This window comes from Phyllobates terribilis, unplaced genomic scaffold (assembly GCF_046119375.1).
Source record: "Phyllobates terribilis strain yellow unplaced genomic scaffold, ASM4611937v1 Scaffold_4__5_contigs__length_816908805, whole genome shotgun sequence".
NCBI classification, from domain to species: domain Eukaryota; kingdom Metazoa; phylum Chordata; class Amphibia; order Anura; family Dendrobatidae; genus Phyllobates; species Phyllobates terribilis.
The window spans coordinates 509566224-509590044 of NW_027362764.1; the positions used below are offsets into that span (position 1 = coordinate 509566224).

At 43.3% G+C, this 23821-nt stretch overlaps 1 protein-coding gene across 2 annotated transcripts in view; it reads left to right on the top strand.

Moving 5' to 3' along the window:
* The window catches only part of CDKAL1 (CDKAL1 threonylcarbamoyladenosine tRNA methylthiotransferase), an 871738-nt gene that overhangs the window by 810602 nt on the left and 37315 nt on the right, over positions 1 to 23821 (top strand). For both annotated transcript variants that reach the window (XM_073678844.1, XM_073678842.1), the window contains exon 15: positions 765 to 929. In XM_073678844.1, coding sequence (XP_073534945.1) covers positions 765 to 929 — 165 coding nt within the window. The remainder of the gene's footprint in view (positions 1 to 764; positions 930 to 23821) is intronic.

Here is a 23821-nt window from a genome sequence, read left to right on the forward strand (position 1 = left end):
GCATCTAAACAGGGGCTTGGCTGTGAGGGGTGCTGAGTTAGCAGTTGCACCCAAGACTTGGTGCTTGAGTAGCCCCTCATAAGATGCCATTATTATAAATGACATTTTAATTTAATTGACATATTAAAGGGGATGGCCGTCAGTTTTTTGAGCTGACTTTTTTGCTTTAACTGTTTTGCTTTTACAACTGATGGATTCTGAGGTAAAGATGTCGGCCATTTTCTCTTTAATTTTCTATCAGCCTCCTCCAATATAAAGGCAGGTTTCCCACGTGAGGTATTTTACATTTGGATGAGGCTGACGGACTGGTCTGGTCATATGCTTCTCCACAAGCAACCATTTTATGGACAGAAGTGCTGGTCAGTGTGTGGAAAGCTGCACTAAGGAGAGAAAATGGCCGACCCCTTTACCTCAGAATCCATCAGTGAGCTCGTTCTGATAGACTTATGGGAATGTTTGTAACTTTTATCTGTCTCCTCACAGGTGATTTATGGCCGCAGGCCTCATTAAAGTTGAATATGTAGAGAAACAAAAAGCCTGTGAAAGAAAGACAGTGCAAAATGTATAATGAAACCTAATTTTTATAATGAAACCCAGTTGGAAAAAAATGATCTGTAGCCCAAAGTAGATGCATTTAAGTTTACAAAAATGAATTGTCTTAAAGGTAGCCAACCCATCTAAAATAGTTAACATTAAAACCTACACAATCTGAAATTAATCGTGCTGGTTACATTTTTCTTATATGTAATATTTATCTTCTCAAGGTCCTTGTCCCAAAAGAACAAGCATTCATAGGGAAAATGGTTGAAGTCGAAATTTTTGAAGCAGGAAAGCATTACATGAAAGGAAATCCATTTTCTGAGTCCAAGGTTTACACTCCATCCATCACAAAGCCATTAGAGAAAGGAAAAGTTTCTGGTCTGTCTGAGGTGAGTGTGCTTATCAGATACTGTTATTTACTGACTTAAAATGTGATTATATCAGTGTAGATGATAAGGAAATGAAGCCACAATTAATTTGATTCACATAGTCCTAGTACAGTACACAATACAGTTTGACTTTAATACTGAAGAAGCAGAATGTTTTTGCCACATTAGTATTTATGGCACTGATTGGAGCCTATCTCAGGGCTGGTATGATATATGATTATACGCTCTAGAGACCTTCCCAATCATCACTTTACCATCTTGTCTCATGTTTGCTTCTCAAAAAAACACCAACAGCCGACATATTTTATATGAATAGTTTGGAAAACCAATGACCGATATAGAGCATAAGTGATTTAAAGGTAACCTGTAATGAGAAAAAAACGCTATTAACCTGCAGATATGGGGTTCATTTTCAGATTAATAGCATTATTAACCTGCCTGGCGCCCGCACTTACCCGAACCCTGTGGGGAGAAAATTAACTTTATTTCCCCCTGGCAGTGTTCTGGTTTCAGTCGCCGCTCTGAGAGGTGGCTATAACTGCGCCCTCGGCCCTGACTGACAGCTGGCCCTAATGCAAAGTCAGTGTCAGCCAGGGTCGGGGGCACAGTTACGGAGGCTCTGTATACTCAGAGCAGTAACTGAACTCACAACGCTGCCAGGGGTAATAAAGTTAATTTTCTCCCCACAGGGTTTGGCTAATTGCAGATGCCGGGCAGTTTAATAATGCTATTAACCTGCAGATTAATCCCAAATCTGCAGACTAATAGTGTTTTTTTCTGGTGACAGGTTCCCTTTAATATGTATTCACACGTCTTTTGAGCAGTTCAGAGCAATGTAATCTCCTTACTTTTCTTATTTCCTGTTTTCTAGCAGAGTGGGCTCTCCTCCTTGAGTGATAGTTGTGGTGAATAGAACTGTAATATTAGTAGAACTATAAAGCCCAGTACAAGTTCTGCTATAACATATTCAGCTATCCGTGGTTTGTTCTGAGTCTGCACTGTATTTAGACATAGAGATAACAAGGCATTTAAACCACACACAGCTCCAGATAGTGAGAGCAGAGAGTGATTAGAAGAGCCACTGTGAAATCTGCAGGGCTGGTGATTTATAACTGCATCTCTTCAGAAGAGGGGAAAGAGAGGGAAGTAAGCAGCTAACTGCTGTATAGAAAGCAATGGTCTTAGAGATAGCTGACTGGGATGTTAAGAGTTAACCCCTTTCCTTGAATGTAACTACTGCACATTCTTGGCCAGGCATACTCCATGAAAACAAGCTGTATACTATAAAAGAAAAGCTCTCATTGCAGGAAAATAGCAGCAGATAGAAAGAAGCAAGTCAATTGCAAAGTTGCTTGTTTTCATGGTGTTTAACTAATTAAAGCAAATTTAGAACACCCCTTTAATTTTTTAGTTTGGAATAGTAAAAGAACTTACAGCTGTAAAGTGGTGTTGATTTTAATTAAAAGATTCTGTTATGTTAAGTTATGAAAAATTCTGTTATGTTAAGTTATGAAAAAAAATAGTTATGTATTTTTATGGATTGTCCAGGATAAGAAACTTTCTAATGTCCTGCTCTGAGCACTTATTTTCAATTTGGTGCTAAAATCCATCTTCAGTACAGAGGAGCTAGTAGGTCTTTTAGAATTGATGTTATAATTCCTGCCCAGACGTCTATGGAAAGAGCAGGGGCAGATAGACACACACAGATGATGATGCTTTTAGTACGTTTTATATCTAAGCCAAGTGCTGGATTCACAGCTATACTACTGAGTACTGCTGCTGCTTGTAAGGCCGCATTCATACGTTCAGTATGTGTAAGCCAAAACCAGGAGTTGGTGATAAATGCAGAAGTGGTGACGTGTTTCTATGTTTCTATTATACCTTCCCTCTGATTATTCCACTCCTGATTTTGGCTTATTAATACTGACGGAAAATAAATACTGACCACATATTGAACGTGTGAATGTGGCCTCAGGGTGTATATGATAGATAGGAGAGCAGAATCTCCTGAGATTTTGTTTTTTTCTTTCTTGTGTCTATGGGAGATTAGAAGCTAGTCTCAGGATTCTCCAGAATGGACAACCAACTGGATATGCAAAGGGTAAAATAATTAAAAAAAAATGCTGGATATTAGTATTATACTAGTAAGATCTATTGTTATTATTTATATAATTTTGAACTTCGCAAATATAACCAATTTTGCCAAGATTTTACAGGAACCTTCTATGCACTCACTGGTGTATGTGCTCCAGTACCTACATTCCCTATGGATACAACATGTAATCTGCAGCCTCAGGTTCCTATTGCAATTTAAACGTCAGTACTACCGGGAAAGCACTAACAGTTGGAGTGTCTGGCTGCTTACATTCAGAGCTTCATCCTAAATTTGCATCTCTTGAAGGGTGCTTATAAAACTCTTGGCAATATACAGTCTAGACAGCAGCTTCTTTCTAGTGACATATACATATACTGTAAGCACTTTCTTCTTTTAACAATGTTGATGTTTTCCCTGGAGGAGACACTATGAATACTGGTTTACTTTTTATACAGAGAGTGTGAATAGCATTGAGATTTCCTTTTTATTTAAAATTTCCAAAGGTGAGCAGAAAGGGTTATGCTTCAGATGTTTGCTGCCATGTCTATAAATGTGTAAATGAGTTTGTGCCCATCCTGAAGCCGCTCTACTCAGTACTGGCGTCTAAAGCCTAGCAATGTGCTTTTGCAATATTTACTTTTTGCTATTTTCTGGATTGCTGTAGGATAAATGAAACTAGAGAATGCACAGGAAAAAAAATAGCAATTTATAATTCATAGAGCAAGATGCAAAGCATTTTGGGTAAAGTTGTACCTTGACAATTGATTAAAACTGTTCAGGAGGCGAAACGTAAAGAGGCGGAAAAACTTTTTGAAAATAAAGATATTGAAAAATATGTGTAAAAATAAATATAAGAACAAAACGACAAATGGAACAGCAAAAGCGCAGGTATATATGCCAGCTCACAGGTTGTGACTCTTAAACCTATGGTATATAAAAAAGCACTCAATAGAAAATTCCATTGAAAAAAATTGGTGTATTTATTGGCCTATGTGAACAAGTGGCAACGTTTCAGCTCAAGTGCAAGTCTGTGTCAAAATTAAGTCTACATATATACAGCAAGTATATTACAGTTGGACGAATAGATTCGCAGGACCCTGGTCAGGTGGCTATGTCGGTCCATAGCTGCCAGACCAGAGCCCCTTGAACCTCCTACTACCTGCTGGAATCCCCAGCGCCTCTTCTGATTAGTAGGTCTCACAATGTCATTACACTGATGCATGATGTCGTGCTGGGCGTACTAATCAGAAGAGGGGCAGGCTACAGATAGTAGGCGTTTTGCATCATGCAGCCACTGAACAAGGGTCTTGCGAATCTTTTTGCTGAACTCTAATATTTATTATCATTTTCTAGAAATTCTGACAGCCATTGCATTGCAATGCTCCACAATGCCGATCGAGCATTTTCCTTCAGTTTTGAACTGAAAGGCTATGAACCTACCCAACCAATATTCATATATCTTTTATTGTTCCAAGACACCTAAAATGTTAAATTGAATTAATATTGCAAATAGTTTTGATTACATATTTACTACTTTTTTGTATGTTCTCCTCAGTGTGTCTCCATGGTAACAGACTACAAACAAACATTTTGTAGTCTGATCCTGTGGTCATATCGCTATAAATGTGTATTCCTAACACCTTCTGTAGGTTGGCAAGAAGAAGAGGCAGATAAAAGGCAGGATGACTATAAGATTAAGGTACACTGCGTTGGTTTGCCATCTGTTACCATGTAGGCACAGAATGGTAGGGTATTCTTCAAGAATCAAGACCACAGCTTTCAGTGCAGTGAGGTGCAAGGAAAGACCTTTTTAGAAGTTGTACATAGTTTGGTTATGCAGTTTGATGTATAACACTGAATAACTAGGTGGGGTTGCCATTTCAGAGTCTGAGTGATCATTCTCAGTGGCAGCAGGGTGGAAAATGCTCCTTTTTACAGAAACTAAGATTTTGGATTGTGTTGTCTGTGGGTGATTTATTTCTGGGTCTCAGTGAAGCAATATTTTGTTTGTCTCTACGATACTTTTGGAAAGCATATTTCATAAGCTTTTGTATTGGCTGACTCCACAGTGAGCGAGGATGAGGGCAGGCATTATCTCATACGGACGAATCGTGCCCTCCACACCCCTTTTAACTGCAGTTAAATGTAATGTTCTTAGTCCAATAATTAATTAAAATACATAGCAAAGATGTGATCGTCAGCTTTTACCTTGGTAGATGTGGCGAGCTTCCAGGGCCTGTCTTACATTTCACTGAGGCCCGGCTGTAAAAGCTGATGAAGTGTGAAATGAAAATGTGTATCACATTTCTAAGCATCATTTTATGCTCTTGCTGTACTGAAATGTTTGGGGCTACAAAAAATGAAGCCCTGGCTTTGACATATGGAAGAAAGACTGTTTGCTCAGCCATGTAATTTCCTGATTGTTTCTTGGAGAATTTTTCCCCTTATTTTACAATACATGGTAAACAAATGTTAACAATGACGGGAGGGAAGTTACAGATAACATTACATTTATCGCTGTAAATGTCACGGCTGCTCTACTTTTATAGGCTTTGGCAGACAGTAAAAGGGAAGACCTGAGATGAAATGAGCAATATGCCTGCTGAATACATAGGCTGCATCTTTACGGGAGGAATATGCTGCACATTGAGGTCACTCAGGGGACAGTGCGTCTCTTCTTTCTTGCTGCTCACAATTACTTCACTTTCAACAACGTTATAACTCTCCTCCGTAGAATATTTTGGCAATTTTTTTTAAAAATGATCCTTTTTTTCTCAGCACTGTACAATAAGTTACACGATACTATGACAGTGCTGTACAATATATGTTTACATATATATACAGTATGTGTACAATAACACGTATACATATATATACGTGTACAATAACAGTGCTGTACAATATACGTTTTCATGCGCGTGGCTATACAACGGCTCTGTTTTGTATACAGTATACAGGGTATCTGTAGTTTCATGATAACTCTATTCTATCCTCTGATTTCATATGGCGGCACATAGAGGATATCCCTGTTGGATTCCATTCAAATCATGCAAGCACACCCCATCAGATACCATATGTGCGGATGTTTTCTATGGGAGAGCTCATGAAGTGCTTCCTTGACTGTATAACACGGGGCTCTATCATGTGCACCGGGCTCTACCATGTGCCTGTGCACCGGCTCTACCATGTGCACCGGGCTCTACCATGTGCCTGTGCACCGGTTCTACCATGTGCTTGTGCACCAGGCTCTACCATGTGCACCGGGCTCTACCGTGTGCCTGTGCACCGGGCTCTGCCGTGTGCCTGTGCACCAGGCTCTACCATGTGCACCGGGCTCTACCATGTGCCTGTGCACCGGGCTCTACCATGTGCCTGTGCACCGGCTCTACCATGTGCACCGGGCTCTACCATGTGCCTGTGCAACGGCTCTACCATGTGCCTGTGCACCAGGCTCTACCATGTGCCTGTGCATCGGGCTCTGCCGTGTGCCTGTGCACCGGGCTCTGCCGTGTGCCTGTGCACCGGGCTCTACCTTGTGCATGTGCCCTACACTTATGAACAGGGCCCTGCTTTTATGTTGTAACAATCTACAAGGAAGATAGGTAGGAGTCTGCACAATTACATTCAAATATAGAAACATAGCAAAAAGGCAATGGTATTTACCAAGCAAGATCTCAAGGAAAATGCACAACAGGCTGCAGCAGACCCCCTTATCACCTCTGTGATGCACTGATGGGGTGCCAGGCAACCCGCCTAATCGAATAGTAGGGGCGTGTAATAGGTTGCTGGCTAGACACGGTGCTACATGTGTGTGACTTGTGCCCTATTGCAAGCTTCATCTGTGTGCAGTTCTAATGCTAGGCAATCACCCCCTCCATAGATTGAGAGGTTGAGAGTGGTTGTTCAGCAGCACTCTGTGCCTGTGTTACCTCCTTCTAAGGGGGTCTTTTGCATCCTGTTTGTGCATTTTCCTTGAGACCTTGGCTGGTAAATACAATTGCCTTTTTGCTATGTTTCTAATTGAATTATTGTGGAATTTTTTAAATTCCCTTTCTTGCTTTGGCAGTGGTGTTATGTTTTACATTCAAATGTAGAAAAATATGTGACAGTGACCAAACTGGTGTGTTAGGCTACATTCACACGTATGTTTTCAGCTGTTTTTTTTGCAAATTAAAAGTTGCTTTTTACGGTACCAGGAAAAGCTATAAGTTTTCAAAAATCTCATGTACGCTTGTTTCTTTTTTTTCTGATTTGAATTGGAAAACCATAGGGTTTTTTACATTTGTAGCATGTCAATTATTTAAGACTTTTGGCAACGTTTTTGCACCCATAGAAAACAATGAGAAATTTGAAAAAAAAACTAAAAAAAAAACCGCTGTATTTTTAAAGTGTTTTTTTTTTGTGTGAATAAAACTAACTTTATTAAACATATACTGTAGACAAACTGTACATGTAGTCTGCATACGAAAAGCATTGCAAAAAAAAGCTACAAAACCACTAAAAAATTGACCTTTTGAACCCAGCGTTTTTAGTGCCAAAAGAGCAGGTTTTGGCTTCAGAAAAAAGGTGTCAAAACATTGCATGTGAACATAGCTTTAGTATGGATAGAGCAGATTTACTTGAGTATTAAGGTGGAAATACATATTAAGCCTTATTTAGACTTCTGTGAATCATGTACAGTACAGACCAAAAGTTTGGACACACCTCATTTAAAGATTTTTCTGTATTTTCATGACTTTGAAAATTGTACATTTACACTGAAGGCATCAAAACTATGAATTAACACATGTGGAATTATATATTTAACAAAAAAGTGTGAAACAACTGAAAATATGTCTTATATTCTAGGTTCTTCAAAGTAGCCACCTTTTGCTTTCATGACTGCTTTGCACACTCTTGGCATTCTCTTGATGAGCTTCAAGAGGTAGTCACCGGAAATGGTTTTCACTTCACAGGTGTGCCCTGTCAGGTTTAATAAGTGGGATTTCTTGCCTTATAAATGGGGTTGGGACCATCAGTTGTGTTGTGCAGAAGTCTGGTGGATACACAGCTGATAGTCCTACTGAATAGACTGTTAGCTGCTTTTTTCTTGCCATAATACAAATTCTAAGAAAAGAAAAATGAGTGGCCATCATTATAAGAAATGAAGGTGAGTCAGTGTGAAAAATTGGGCAAACTTTGAAAGTGTCCCCAAGTACAGTTGCAAAAACCATCAAGCGCTACAAAGAAACTGGCTCACATGAGGACTGCCCCAGGAAAGGAAGACCAAGAGTCACCTTTTCTTCTAAGGATAAGTTTATCCGAGTCACCAGCCTCTGAAATCGCTGGTTAACAGCAGCTCAGATTAGAGACCAGGTCAATGCCACATAGAGTTCTAGCAGCAGACACATCTCTTCAACAACTGTTAAGAGGAGACTTTGTGCAGCAGTCCTTCATGGTAAAATAGCTGCTAGGAAACCACTGCTAAGGACAGGCAACAAGCAGAAGAGACTTGTTTGGGCTAAAGAACACAAGGAATGGACATTAGACCAGTGGAAATCTGTGCTTTGGTCTGATGAGTCCAAATTTGAGATCTTTGGTTCCAACCATCGTGTCTTTGTGCGACGCAGAAAAGGTGAACGGATGGACTCTACATTCCTGGTTCCCACCGTGAAGCATGGAGGAGGAGGTGTGATGGTGTGGGGGTGCTTTGCTGGTGACACTGTTGGGGATTTATTCAAAATTGAAGGCATACTGAACCAGCATGGCTACCACAGCATTTTGCAGCGGCATGCTATTCCATCTGGTTTGCGTTTAGTTGGACCATCATTTATTTTTCAACAGGACAATGACCCCAAACACACCTCCAGGCTGTGTAAGGGCTATTTGACCAAGAAGGAGAGTGATGGGGTGCTACGCCAGATGACCTGGCCTCCACAGTCACCAGACCTGAACCCAATCGAGATGGTTTGGGGTGAGCTGGACCGCAGAGTGAAGGCAAAAGGGCCAACAAGTGCTAAGCATCTCTGGGAACTCCTTCAAGATTGTTGGAAGACCATTTCAGGTTACTACCTCTTGAAGCTCATCAAGAGAATGCCAAGAGTGTGCAAAGAAGTCATCAAAGCAAAAGGTGGCTACTTTGAAGAACCTAGAATATAAGACATATTTTCAGTTGTTTCACACTTTTTTGTTAAGTATATAATTCCACATGTGTTAATTCATAGTTTTGATGCCTTCAGTGTGAATGTAGAATTTTCATAGTCCTGAAAATACAGAAAAATCTTTAAATGAAAAGGTGTGTCCAAACTTTTGGTCTGTACTGTATATGTTTTATCAGTGTTTTTCACAGTTATAACACATACCCATTATAGTCTGTTGCTGTTGACATGTTTGTGTTTTTTGGCAGATCAAATGATCGCTCCCAAAAAAACAGAGACATGTTTATTTTTTTATAAGAGCCATAGATCAAAATTACCCATACAAGTCTGTGGGTCCTTTAATAATCAGTTGTGTCACACATTGTCATCTGTGTTGAGTCAGTGTGCTGCCCGCTTTAGCACTGTAATGGGTAAGAGAAGCTTTGCATTTTATTTATTCATACGAGTAAATCACTAACAAAACACTGATGGTAAAAACTGACACACTGACCAAACACTGATGAAACACAGCTACTGATTGGCAGCTTTCTGCCTATGCACAGTGTACACAGAAATTTGCCCATCAGTGGTGTGGATGGGGTTATACAGAGATCAGCATTCAGAGAACTGGAAGATCTACAGCAGAGAATCAGTGATTTTATCACAACTGGAGCAAGCAGCCCAGTAAGTGATACATCTCTGGAATCAGAGTCTCTGCCCCCGTATCATGCTGTTCTCACGTTAGCAAAATCCTGGTGACAGATTCTCATTAACTTTATTTAATCTTCCAAGCTGTTCAATGTTATTAATGACCATTTAGCAGCATAGCTTACTGCTAGCACCGCCACTTCCTATTGTTCACACCTAATCTTTTTATTAGAACTTTCCCACCCTTCTGTAAACATCCCTTAAAGGCGTTTTCTAATGTGAATCATTTTTCCTTCCCAAAATAGCGTCACTCTTCTTCATGAGCTATGTCTGGTATTGGAGCTTATCCCCACTGAGCACCGGCACGAGTTCTGGAAATTAAGCAGACCCTTTTTTCTTATCCTGGACAACCCTTTAAACTTTCCAGTATAATATATTAATGAGGGACCCTCTCCTCGGAATTTAGCTCTCTGCCTCTATTTCTGTGCCAGTTTTAAATGGTGAGCAGCAGGACACTTAGCTATAAGTTGATGCCAGATTCTTGCTAAATAAAACATATGGTACAGGTCTCAGGTGAGGGACCCCGACTGCACTCATAAATTGAGGGAAGGCAAGGCATTTCAATAATAATTTGTTAAAAATGGGAAACCTCTTTAAGCAGACAGGTGTACTTTTCAGGAAATAAGTTTATGTACATATTCACGCAGGAGAGCAAAGTAGTTAGTTATCAGTAAATAGATTTGTAAGAAGTGCTCAAGCGTTAGACAGGGAGCAGAGACAACCTAATGGTTTTCCAATGTTTTCTGCTGCTAGGCCAGAAATTCCCCAGCCGCTATTAAATACATTCAATGGCTTGGGTAATTTTGAGACAAAATGTTAAGAGGAAAGCTAGAGTCATATACTCCGAGGTGTCTTGGCACCGTCTTCTGTAGTGCTTCACCGAGGAAGAAATAAAACACTCAGCAAGGTCTTTACACTTACAAGCAACTTAACCCATTGAGTGTTTGACTCTTTGATGTCTGGTCGTTTTATGTCAAGTAGGTGAGCACTGTTTGGAAATATTCCCATTGCAATGACTGACCATGTTTGTATGATGTTCCTGGACCCATGTTACTGTCTGATACGTTCTGTTTTCTGGTTACTTTGTATCCACGTGTTTTATATTTCATTGTTGTCAAATTTGAACATACATGATACACTATTAGATCTGGAAAGTGTAACATTTAATGGAATGGTTCGAAGCAAAAATTTATTTTAATCCTAAATGCCTATCTATTTAATGTCATAATCTAATCTCTTTTCTAATATACTTTAATTTAAAAGTCTCTACTGTTCCCTCACTACACTAGCTGCTTTATTTATTTTTACTATTTCCTCTTTGATAACACTTCATTTGAGAATCCCCGTTGTAAGGCAGCACTAGTCATCATAATGGGGGATACTTGCACACGTGCAATGTCTTTACATTTTTCTCACAATGCTGCAGTTTATTACTTCATAAGCCACAGTTCACCGGGTCCAACTCAGTGGCACGCCGACACACATATCTATAATATTCACGAGCCAAGTGGCACACAGGCCCACTTGCTCCAGGTTACAGCCTACGGCAAGGTAATAAATTATCAATGTCCATAACACAGTCCATGTAACAAAGTGTATTACCTTTGCCGGGTTTAGTTGCTGCAGTCCATTTAATCTGCCACCACTGTGGCTTTGTGGCTTCCCAGGTAGGGGTCTCCAGCCGTCGTTCCCTCAAAGGCCACTGACATCCACACAGGATCCAGGCTTTGCCTTTCAGGACTCCTCACCAAGCCGGCTCTCCCTCAAAGGCCACTGACATCCACACAAGATCCAGCCTCGACCTTTCAGGCTGCCAGGCTCCACTCGGCCTCTCTAGGCCTCACACAGTCGGTGTCCCACACACACGGGAACAGGCCTCACGTCTCTCTCACAGAACACACCTGTCTCAAATTACCAGGGTTTATATATCCTGTGCACACACACACAAACTGACAGGACCTTGCTGATGTCACAGTCATGTGATCAGTCAGCTGTGTGTATAGGTCCTGTGTGCTGTCCCAGTCATGTGTACAGACCTTTACTGTGCATACAGGACCTGTGTGATGTCACAGTCATGTGACCGGTCAGTTAAAGGGGAAGGTACATGGTCAGGTAAAACACATCCTGGACCATTTACAGTAATGCTAGCAAGCTGCTGCATTACACCGTGCATGCTGGGATAGTCAAACGAGTAGTCTTCAGACTTTACAAGAACCCTAATAGGGAGAGAGGGAAGAAGGACAAGTGCAGCGCTTCCTCTGAGTGTAATACGTTTTTATCAGCAGTAAAAAATTATTTTCGTTGTGGTTATGCTCACCTTTAATCAGTAAGAAATACACGTTGAGATTCTCAAGGAATCATTTCTTTGAGCACCTCTCCTCCATGTCTTGTATAGTCCAATGAGGGTGCAGTTCACTTTGGAAAACTATGTGCTGATCCTGATTAGGATCTACATAGGTAGAAAATTCTGAGTGAAAAGGAAACTCCAAACGAATGTGTCGCTAGTCACCTTTCTTAAATACATCCAATTTCAGTGAAAAATCTGTTCCAAAAAATAAATTTAATTTCTCAAAGAAAAAATGTTAAAATACAGTACAACGTGTTTCGGCTGCTATTTTTACAGTGCAGCCTTCATCAGGTAACAAAAAGTGATATACCACTTTATAGTGCTTTTTGTATGTTGTTTGTTTTTTGTTACCTGATGAAGGCTGCACTGTAAAAATAGCAGCCGAAAAGCGTTGTACTGTATTTTAACATTTTTTCTTTGAGAAATTAAATTTATTTTTTGGAACAGATTTTTCACTGAAATTGGATGTATTTAAGAAATCCTAAGGTGACTAGCGCCACATTCATTTGGAGTTTCTTTTTCACTCAGAGTAGTCTTCAGAGGCAGGGCTGCAGTCACTGCAATAGCCCATGCCCCCTCCTTGAAACAAAACATCATCAGTGACCTCCATTTCAGAGACTGGGCTAGTACCTGCTGTACTGAGCATGCGTCGATTGTCAATTCCAACATATGCACAGTGACAGTGCACTCGCTTGCTACCTCTTATGAGCAGTGACAAGCAATCGAGAGCTATGAAAATATGCAAGAGCGCAATAGGGTCTTATCCAATTAATAATTGTTATAGAAGTATTAAAAACTGCTCACCTAGTAGGGTTATGTGGGACACAACACCTATAAAATCTGGACTCCAGACGCTGATTGTCAATTCCAACGTATGGACAGTGACAGGTTCACTCATTCTCTACCTCTTATGAGAAGTGACAAGCCATCAAGAGAGCGCACTGTAAGAAGATTACCCAGCGTGCAAGAAAAGCAGAGACTAGTGTTACTTGCAGAGGTGGCGCTGACTTGTGTTTTTTTGCATATTATTAACATGTCTAGAAATTCTGTGACTTCCATAATTCCACGACTTTTCCTTTTACGTGTTGTAATTTTAATGTTGAGGAGTGTATATAAGAAATTCAGGCGCCACCACCCCCCTTATCCCACAATAGCAGAAATCATGTACTCAGTCAGGATTCCCCATATACAACCTATGCTGCTAACCTTTTACAGAGTAAGGCCATGTTCACACGTTCAGTATTTGGTCAGTATTTTACCTCCGAATTTGTAAGCCAAAATCAGGAGTGGAACAATCAGAAGAAAAGTATAATAGAAACATGAGAACCACTTCTGCATTTTTCACCCACACCCACTCCTGATTTTGGCTTACAAATACATACCAAATACTGAACATGTGAAAGTGGCCTAAGGGTATTTGCGCACGTTCAGGATTTGATTGCAGAAATTTCTGCAAGGTTTCTGCATATCTTGGCAGCAAAAAGGCTTTGTCAACAACGCGATTTTGAGGCGTTTTTGATACCTTTTTGTACAGCAATGAATGCTTTTTGGACCTAAATAAAGATATTTGAAAAAGAGACTTGGAACATAGCTTTAACCCTGGAATTACTGTCGGTCCTGGGGTGAGTATATTGGATAATTTATGTCATTAAAGAATGTGTCTGTTGTATTTCAAATAAAGTGTTTTACTCTGTGTGTGTGTGTTTATTTAACTCTCAGGTTTGTTTAATAAGGAGTGTGTCTGGTTGACACCTCTTCATCACTAAACAAAGGGCTTGGTGTCAGAGACACCTAATTCCATTAGCCTTAATTCATATCATTTCTGGGGCAGTTGAGAGCTGCTATTTTTAGACTAGGAAGGGGCCATTAGGCCAACATGTTCCTTGACTATTAATAACAGCTCACAGATGTTTGGTTAGCCGCTACTTCCCCATGATCAGCAACTAGCAGCGCTTTGGACTCTGCGTATTTTTGCTGCGTCCAAAATTCTGTGTTCTAATTCCGCACTTGTGTTGTCAGTACATGCTGATCTACCACATGTTTGGGTACATGCCCATGATCAGGAAATGCTGCAGGTTTAATGCTGCGTGTTTATGCAGCATCAAACCCACAGCGGCCAGATGTTACAGCATAGTGGATGGGATTTCTAGAAATTCCATGTCCACTATGCATGCATCTGAGGCTGCGGATCACCCGTGTACACCGACATGCGGCTCGTCTTTCAGGACCGCTGCATGTCCGTTTCTCTTGCGGAGTCGCTAGTCTTCGCAACAACAATTTGACCACTAGAATGTATAGAATGCGGTAAATCCGCATGGTTCAGTGAACACATGCGGATTTACCTGCATTCAATAGAACGCAGCTTTTTGGACGCAGCGCTGCTACGTCCGAATCGTGGGCCATGGATCCTGGCCCTCTCCAAGCCTAATAATATCAGCTCTTAGCAGCCCCAGAAATTGTGCATCCTTAAGATGCACCAAATCTGGCACTTAGCCTCCGCTCTTCCCAGTTGCCCTGGTGCTGTGGCAAGTGGGGTAATAGGGTTGGGGTTCATGTCAGTCTTATATTAGCAGCTGACATGAAGCCCAGGTTAGTAATGAAGGGTGTCTATAATGCCTCCCTCATTGCTAACCCTGTAGTAACTCTTTTTAAATAAAGACACAGCCAGAATAAATTCTTTTAAATAAAATTCGACACGGTTCATTTATTTAAAAATAAAAAACACTGTATAGTTACCTAATGCCCGATGCCCTCGTGTCCTGTAAGAAACCAAAAATAAAAAAAACATATCCCTCACCTGTTCCCCGTGATGACATAATCCACAGTGTCCCACAAAGATCTGGGTCACTTCTACAGCAGTCACACCAGCAATCACTGGTGTGACTGTTGTAGAGGACAGCACTGTATACACAGACTGGAGTATAATAACTCCTGTCAGTGTATAGCGCCGAGCTGCTGGGACTGAGGTCACTTGAGTTCATCAGTTGAAGATCAGCTGATAAGCTCCGGTGACCTCACTTACTGCATCAGTGTTGCGTGAGAAAATTCTCACACAGCACTGGTGCCATAAGTGAGGTCACCTGAGCTCTCAGCTGATCTTCGGCTGATGATCTCCAGTGACCTCCATCCTGGCTTTTCAGCGCTATACACTGACGGGAGCAATTGCACCCCTGTCACTGTATAGAGGGCTGCCGGGTGATCGGATCGCCGTGGGACTCTTGTAATGACGGCAGTAGATGAGTATAAGGTGTTTTTTATTTTAATATCTATACATTTTAACTTTTTTTTTTTCTACACAGCACACAGACTTTGGCTGAGGAAACTACTTCTCCCCTCAGCCGCATCTGCTCTCGCTATTGTCAGCGGGTGTGGCCGTAGGATGATGGGAGAACTAGTCGCCCACGGGCAATTCTTTGTGCGTTTTTGCCGCATTTTTGACTTATTGACTTGAATAGAGTCAGTCAAATACACAGCAAAAATCGGCAAATATTTTTATACCTGCGTTTTTGCTGAGGATTTGACTGACTCAATTAAATTCAATAGGTGAAAAACGCTGCAAAAAATCACAAAGAATTGACATACTGCAGGTTTAAATGCAATGACAATCCTGACAGGAAAATTCCTGATCATGTGCACAGCACTTCAGGATTGTCATTGCATTAGCTGGCACAAGGATTCCTAGCGTTTTTGGCCCATTTCCACGCCGCAAATGTAGCACCCTGAGGATTCGGCTGCTACAGGGGTATTGCACCTCAACCCAGAGGTGTGATATTCCACTCCCGGGTAAGGATGGAGTGTGGGACTGAGCTCGGTAGGCTGCATGCACTACATACATCCCATTTCCGAGGAACAGGCCGACGGTACTCCCACTTAGAAATGTGCAGGTACGACCGAGTCTGTTCCTGGCTGGAGTGGGAGGGGGGTGGTACATCCCAAGTAGTGTAGGGGCAGATAGGGGGAGCAGCCTGGGTAAAGATAGGAGCTCATTGGGTGCTGGCCACCTGAGCTCACACATAGAGGGTGTATAAAAGGTGGGCACCAACAAAGAACAGGGTCAGTCTGTCAGAGTAAGAAGCAGAGGAGCAGAGCAGCCCCAGAGAGAGAGAGAGAGGAGAAAGCAAGAGAGACCCAGAGGGGGAAACAGAAGAGAGGACTCTGAGACCCCAAATCCAATCCCCGGGTGAAGAGTCGGCATCAGGGTACCGGAACCCAAGCTGGTGGGGGCAAAAACACACCCCAGCCAGAGACCGGAGACCGTGGGCAGCGTTTGCCACGGTCACCCACCACATCCACCACGAAGGCATACCACGTGGAGGGTCAGGGAACCCGAGGCCAAGGGTCTCCCAACAGAAGGCCCGAGGGAGCTGGACCTGGGTGGATCAATAGTGGGGACGGCCAGAGAAAGGACAGAAGGAGAGCTCAGGGTCACGCTCCGGACTTGCTTGGGGGTTGGCTGGATCCAGGACCTGGTGGATGCAGCACGGCTCGGGAGGTCACTTGGAGCTGGAGTGACCGGAACATCAGCAGTGAGTAAATACCCTAAACTGCATAACCCGACTCTGTCTTCATTTAACACCTATGCTGCACCACCACAACCCCCATCCTCTGCACCTGATCCCCCTGAGGCTATACCCCACCCGTTGGGGGTTATACCATCAAAAGCTGCACCTACACCATCAGCCTCAGCGGACCCTGCTGCAGCGGCGGCCATAGTGACCGCAATACAACGGGTGGCGTAGTCGACAAAAAGAACTTAGTAACATCAGTAAGGACTGCCACATACAACTGAGTTTGACACCCTGGGCACGGACCGGGTCACAGCCACTCGGAGACTACAACCCCCATCTGATCCGGCTCCGGGTATTCCCCTAAAGAATATGGCCCAGGGGGCGCGTCACAAAAACACACCATGTGCATATAGCCTTATAGTGTGGTCAGTCATGTAAGTCACTTCTTTTATTGCCGGGGCGAGGTGTCAGTTAACTACATATGTAAAGCTTCCATCTGCAAGTGAATGCCATAAGATCTAAGATAAGGACTGTTTAATTTATAACATAAAGTACGGTATGTTTCAAATGTAGCGTTCATGTTCTCTGCATTTATTTTTTACTTTCTCTTTCTACAAACTCTGGACCTGTATTAAACACAATCTGTGCACTTGCTTGAAGTGTCTCTTTTGGTAAACACTTGTATTCTCCATGGAAAACAGTTTTGAAGCTTCTTATCTTAGATCCCTGGGTGTCTTTTTAATTCCTCCTGTAAATGTTTAAATAAATTGGCAATCAGTTGTCACCATTTATCTTGTCAGTAGGGAGTGATACAGTCAGCACTGATTGGACAGTTTGTAGGGACACACCTCTTTAATAGAGATGAGCGGTGTTCGACTAGAACTGTTCGCCAATCTCAAATTCGAGCTGTTTTGGGCGGTGTTCGAGTTGTTCAACGAACCCGAACGATTTGCAAAAAATTCGGCTGTTCGAGGTTATGTTCGATAACTGTTCGTGCACCAAAAGCGTGTCCTGCATGTCTGGCGCTATTTAGAGCACCAATCATGCAGGGATTGTCTGCCACTCACTGTAATGCCACAGCCATGGTGGTTGTGGCATTAGAGTGATTGCCCAAATCGATGGGAACAGTGCTCACAGTGAAACATGAAAAGCCGGCAATTCATCAGCGGCATACACCGGTACCCGACAATTTAGAACCGAAAGAATAGAGCTTCACACATAGATTAGATAGATAGAAACATGTGAGTCACATATATATGAAGTACAGTGACAGTGTTGATTACTGTACTTGTCATTTAGTGTAAAGGATTTATTTAAAAAAATATTAGTGTTTTCATGCACCGTCTCTTTAAAAAAGCCGGCCGGCAATTCAGCAGCGGTACCCGACAATTTAGAATAGAAGGAATAGAGAATCACACATAGATTAGATAGATAGAAACATGTCAGTCACATATATAAGAAGTACAGTGACAGTGTTGATTACTGTACTTGCCATTTAGTGTAAAGGATTTATTAAAAAAAATAATAGTGTTTTCATGCACCGTCTCTTTAAAAAAGCCGGCCGGCAATTCAGCAGCGGTACCCGACAATTTAGAATGGAAGGAATAGAGCATCACACACAGATTAGATAGATAGAAACATGTCAGTCACATATATATGAAGTACAGTGACAGTGTTGATTACTGTACTTGTCATTTAGTGTTAAAATAAAGGATTTATTAAAAAAAAAATTGGCGTGGGGTTCCCCATAATTTTAGGCTCTAGCGGAGGTTAAGCAGACAGCTGGGGCAGATGTTTGAAGCCTGGGAAGGGGTAATACCCACGGAGCTTCCCAGGCTACTAATATCAGCCCCCAGCTGAATGCCTAGCCTTTACTAGCTATTAAAATGGGGGACCCCCCAAAAAATTGACGTGGGGTCCCCCCTATTTTAATAGCTAGCAAAGGCTAGGCAGACAGCTGGGGGCTGATATTAATAGCCCAGGAAGGGTGCCATGAATATTGGCCCCCTCCCAGGCTAGAAACACCAGCCGTCAGCCGACCCAGAAATGGCACATGCGTAGGATGCGCCAATTCTGGCACTTAGCCTCGCTCTTCCACGCTGCCCTGGTGCGGTGGCAGGGGGTAATAGGGTTGGGGTTGATGTCAGCTTATAATGCCAGCTGACAGCAAGCCCAGGTTAGTAATGGAGAGGCGTCTATAAGACACCCCCATTACTAACCCCATAGTCAAAGTTAAAAAAAAAACACAAACATCCAGAATAAAGTCCTTTAATTGAAATAAAGACACAATTCTTTATTGTTCTAAATTAAACCATACTTACCATCACGCCCATTCCAGCTGAAGCCAACGATCCCCTGCAGTAAAAGAAAAATAATAAAGCAACATAATCCTTACCTTTCCATGGTTCCCACGACAGCTTCAGCTCTGCTACATCGAGATGACAGGCTGGACCGCAGCAGAAAGCTGCCATCCAGCCTGTCATCCCGCAGACACTGAGAAGCGCAGGCTTGCTTGCGCTCCTCAGCGTCTCTCTGTGACGTCATCCAGATGAGCCGAGTTCATGTCCAATGAACTCGGCTCACCTCATGCACGTCACTGACAGCGTGGGAAAATTCTCACGCTGAAGCGCTGAGTGCAGGAGAATTTTCCCACGCTGTCAGTGACGTGCATGAGGTGAGCCGAGTTCATTGGACATTAACTCGGCTCATCTTTATGCCGTCACAGAGAGACACTGTGGAGCGCAAGCAAGCCTGCGCTTCTCAGTGTCTGCGGGATGACAGGCTGGATGGCAGCGTTCTGCTGCGGTCCAGCCTGTCATCTCGATGTAGCAGAGCTGAAGCTGTCATGGGAACCATGGAAAGGTAAGGATGATGTTGCTTTATTATTTTTCTTTTATTTCAGGAGATCGTTGGCTTCAGCTGGAATGGGCGTGACGGTAAGTATGGTTTAATTTAGAACAATAAAGAATTGTGTGTTTATTTCAATTAAAGGACTTTTTCTGGGTGTTGTGTTTTTTTTAAATACTTTACTAGAAATTCATGGCAGTCATGTCTAATATTGGCGTGACCCCATGAATTTCGGGCTTAGGGCCAGCTGATAATGCCAAGCTGGCCCTAACCCCTTTATTACCCAGTGAGCCACCGCATCAGGGCCCTGGATGAGTTGGGTACAGCGCCAGAAGATGGCGCTTCTATGAACGCGCCATTTTCCGGGGTGGCTGCGGACTGCAATTTGCAGCGGGGGTGGCCCAGAAAGCTTGGGCCTCCCTGCGCTGCGGATTCCAGCCCCCAGCTGCCTAGTTGTACCTGGCTGGACACAAAAACAGGGCGAAGCCCCACGTCAATTTTCTTTAAATTATTTCATGAAATAATTAAGAAAAAAAGGGCTTCCCTATATTGTTGTGTCCGGCCAGGTACAAATAGGCAGCTGGTGGTTGGGGGCAGCCCGTTCCTGCCTGCTGCACCTGACTGGACACAAATATAGTGCGAAGCCCCACGTCAATTTTTTTTTAATTATTTCATGAATTTCCTGAAATAATTTAAAAAAATTGACGTGGGGCTTCGCACTATATTTGTGTCCGGCCAGGTACAGCAGGCAGGAACGGGCTGCCCCCAACCACCAGCTGCCTATTTGTACCTGGCCGGACACAACAATATAGGGAAGTCCTTTTTTTCTTAATTATTTCATGAATTTTATGAAATAATTAAAAAAAATTGAAGTGGGGCTTCGCACTATATTTGTGTCCAGCCAGGTACAGCAGGCAGGAACGGGCTGCCCCCAACCACCAGCTGCCTATTTGTACCTGGCCGGACACAACAATATAGGGAAGGCCTTTTTTTCTTAATTATTTCATGAATTTCATGAAATAATAAAAAAAAAAAAAACGTGGGGCTTCGCCCTATTTTTGTGTCCAGCCAGGTACAACTAGGCAGCTGGGGGCTGGAATCTGCAGCGCAGGGAGGCCCAAGCTTTCTGCCCCCCCCCCCCCCCCCTGCTGCAAATTGCAGTCCGCAGCCACCCCGGAAAATGGCGCGTTCATAGAAGCGCCATCTTCTGGCGCTGTACCCAACTCATCCAGGGCCCTGGTGCGGTGGCTCACTGGGTAATAAAGGGGTTAGGGCCAGCTTGGTATTATCAGCTGGCCCTAAGCCCAAAATTCATGGGGTCACGCCAGTATTAGACATGACCGCCATGAATTTCTAGTAAAGTATTTAAAAAAAACACAACACCCAGAATAAAGTCCTTTAATTGAAATAAACACACAATTCTTTATTGTTCTAAATTAAACCATACTTACCATCACGCCCATTCCAGCTGAAGCCAACGATCTCCTGCAATAAAAGAAAAATAATAAACCAACATCATCCTTACCTTTCCATGGTTCCCATGACAGCTTCAGCTCTGCTACATCGAGATGACTGGCTGGACCTGCAGAACGCTGCCATCCAGCCTGTCATCCCGCAGACACTGAGAAGAGCAGGCATGCTTGCGCTCCTCAGTGTCTCGCTGTGACGGCATCCAGATGAGCCGAGGTCATGTCCAATGAACTCGGCTCACCTCATGCACGTCACTGACAGCGTGGGAAAATTCTCACGCTGAAGCGCTGAGTGCAGGATTTTTTTCCCACGCTGTCAGTGACGTGCATGAGGTGAGCTGAGTTCATTGGACATGAGCTCACCTCATGCACGTCACTGACAGCGTGGGAGAATTCTCCTGCACTCAGCGCTTCAGCGTGAGAATTTTCCCACGCTGTCAGTGACGTGCATGAGGTGAGTTCATGTCCAATGATCTCAGCTCACCTCATGCACGTCACTGACAGCGTGGGAAAATTCTCCTGCACTCAGCGCTTCAGCGTGAGAATTCTCCCGCGCTGAAGCGCTGAGTGCAGGAGAATTTTCCCACGCTGTCAGTGACGTGCATGAGGTGCGCCGAGTTCATTGGACATGACCTCGGCTCATCTGGATGCCGTCACAGCCAGACACTGAGGAGCGCAAGCATGCCTGCGCTTCTCAGTGTCTGCGGGATGACAGGCTGGATGGCAGCGTTCTGCTGCGGTCCAGCCTGTCATCTCGATGTAGCAGAGCTGAAGCTGTCCTGGGAACCATGGAAAGGTAAGGATGATGTTGCTTTATTATTTTTCTTTTATTGCAGGAGATCGTTGGCTTCAGCTGGAATGGGCGTGATGGTAAGTATGGTTTAATTTAGAACAATAAAGAATTGTGTGTTTATTTCAATTAAAGGACTTTATTCTGGGTGTTTGTGTTTTTTTTAACTTTCACTATGGGGTTAGTAATGGGGGTGTCTTATAGACGCCTCTCCATTACTAACCTGGGCTTGATGTCAGCTGGCATTATAAGCTGACATCAACCCCAGCCCTATTACCCCACTGCCACCGCTACAGGGCAGTGGGAAGAGCGAGGCTAAGTGCCAGAATTGGCGCATCCTATGGATGCGCCATTTCTGGGGCGGCTGACGGCTGGTGTTTCTAGCCTGGGAGGGGGCCAATATTCATGGCACCCTTCCTGGGCTATTAATATCAGCCCCCAGCTGTCTGCCTAGCCTTTGCTAGCTATTAAATAGGGGGTACCCCACGTCTTTTTTTGGGGGGTCCCCCATTTTAATAGCTAGTAAAGGCTAGGTATTCAGCTGGGGGCTGATATTAGTAGCCTGGGAAGCTCCATGGGTATTACCCCCTTCCCAGGCTTCAAACATCTGCCCCAGCCATCTGCTTAACCTCCGCTAGAGACTAAAATTACGGGGAACCCCACGCTAATTTTTTTTTTAATAAATCCTTTATTTTAACACTAAATGACAAGTACAGTAACCAACACTGTCACTGTACTTATTATAAATGTGACTGACATGTTTCTATCTATCTAATCTATGTGTGATGCTCTATCTTTCTGTTCTAAATTGTCGGGTACCGCTGCTGAATTGCCGGCCGGCTTTTTTAAAGAGACGGTGCATGAAAACACTAATATTTTTTTTAATAAACCCTTTACACTAAATGACAAGTGCAGTAACCAACACTGTCACTGTACTTCATATATATGTGACTGACATGTTTCTATCTATCTAATCTATGTGTGATGCTCTATTCCTTCTTGTCTAAATTGTCGGGTACCAGTGTATGCCGCTGCTGAATTTGCCGGCCGGCTTTTTTAAAGAGAGTGTCTTCTGAGCAGTTTGTCAGCTTTTGGACACCTTTGAAGGTGTTTTCTATGTGTTTCTATGTGTTTTTGTTTGCCTGCCATTGGTTTTAACGGTGTTCGACGGTGTTCTAAGGCAGAGGTCCCCAACCTTTTTTGCACCAGGGACTGGCTTTAAGCAAGACCAGTTTTCCATGGCCCGGTGGGGGTGGGGGCGGGGCTTTGGTCATATGGGGGTGGGGTTATGGAGGGGTGGAGCTGTATGGGGAGGATGCTGGCGGGACCTCGGTGTACAGCGCTGCTAAGTAGCAGCATTGTACATTGAGCGTCAGTGTATACAGCGCTGCTGCTTAGCAGCGCTACACACTGAACACCGGTACCGGGAGCCGCGTCACTGAAGCCAGTCTGCTGACCCGCCCGACGCCCCACCCCGTCCTGCATAATGTTCTCTGCCGGGAGCTGCGAGCTGTCACGGCTATGGCAGAAAACATTATAAATCCACACAGAGCGAGCTCTGACCAGGCGCAGGGCCGCGGAGCTAGCGGTCAGCGGCGCCGCAGACCGGCTGAAAAACCCCAACGGCCCGGTCCTGGTCCGCGGACCGGCGGTTGGGGACCTCTGTTCTAAGGTGTTCGACGAACAGTTCGACGAACAGTTCCTCGAACATCCCGGTGTTCGACGAACCGAACCCGAACACTACGGGGGGTGGCTCAACACTACTCTTTAATAAGGAGAATGGTAACACCATGTTGTCAGTTTATTCCTAAATTTCGAGGACATGCCAGAAATATGCGCCAGAAATATTGTTTTAAAGGAAATGTAAATAATTACTAATAACAGGTAAGGCATGAGATTTACCAGACCCGCTTTAATCAGCATTGATACAAGGCTAAGAACTTGTTTTTTATTATTTCCCATATAACCTAGTCTCAGATAGCTTTGTGGTGTCTCCAGGCTTGTAAACTGCT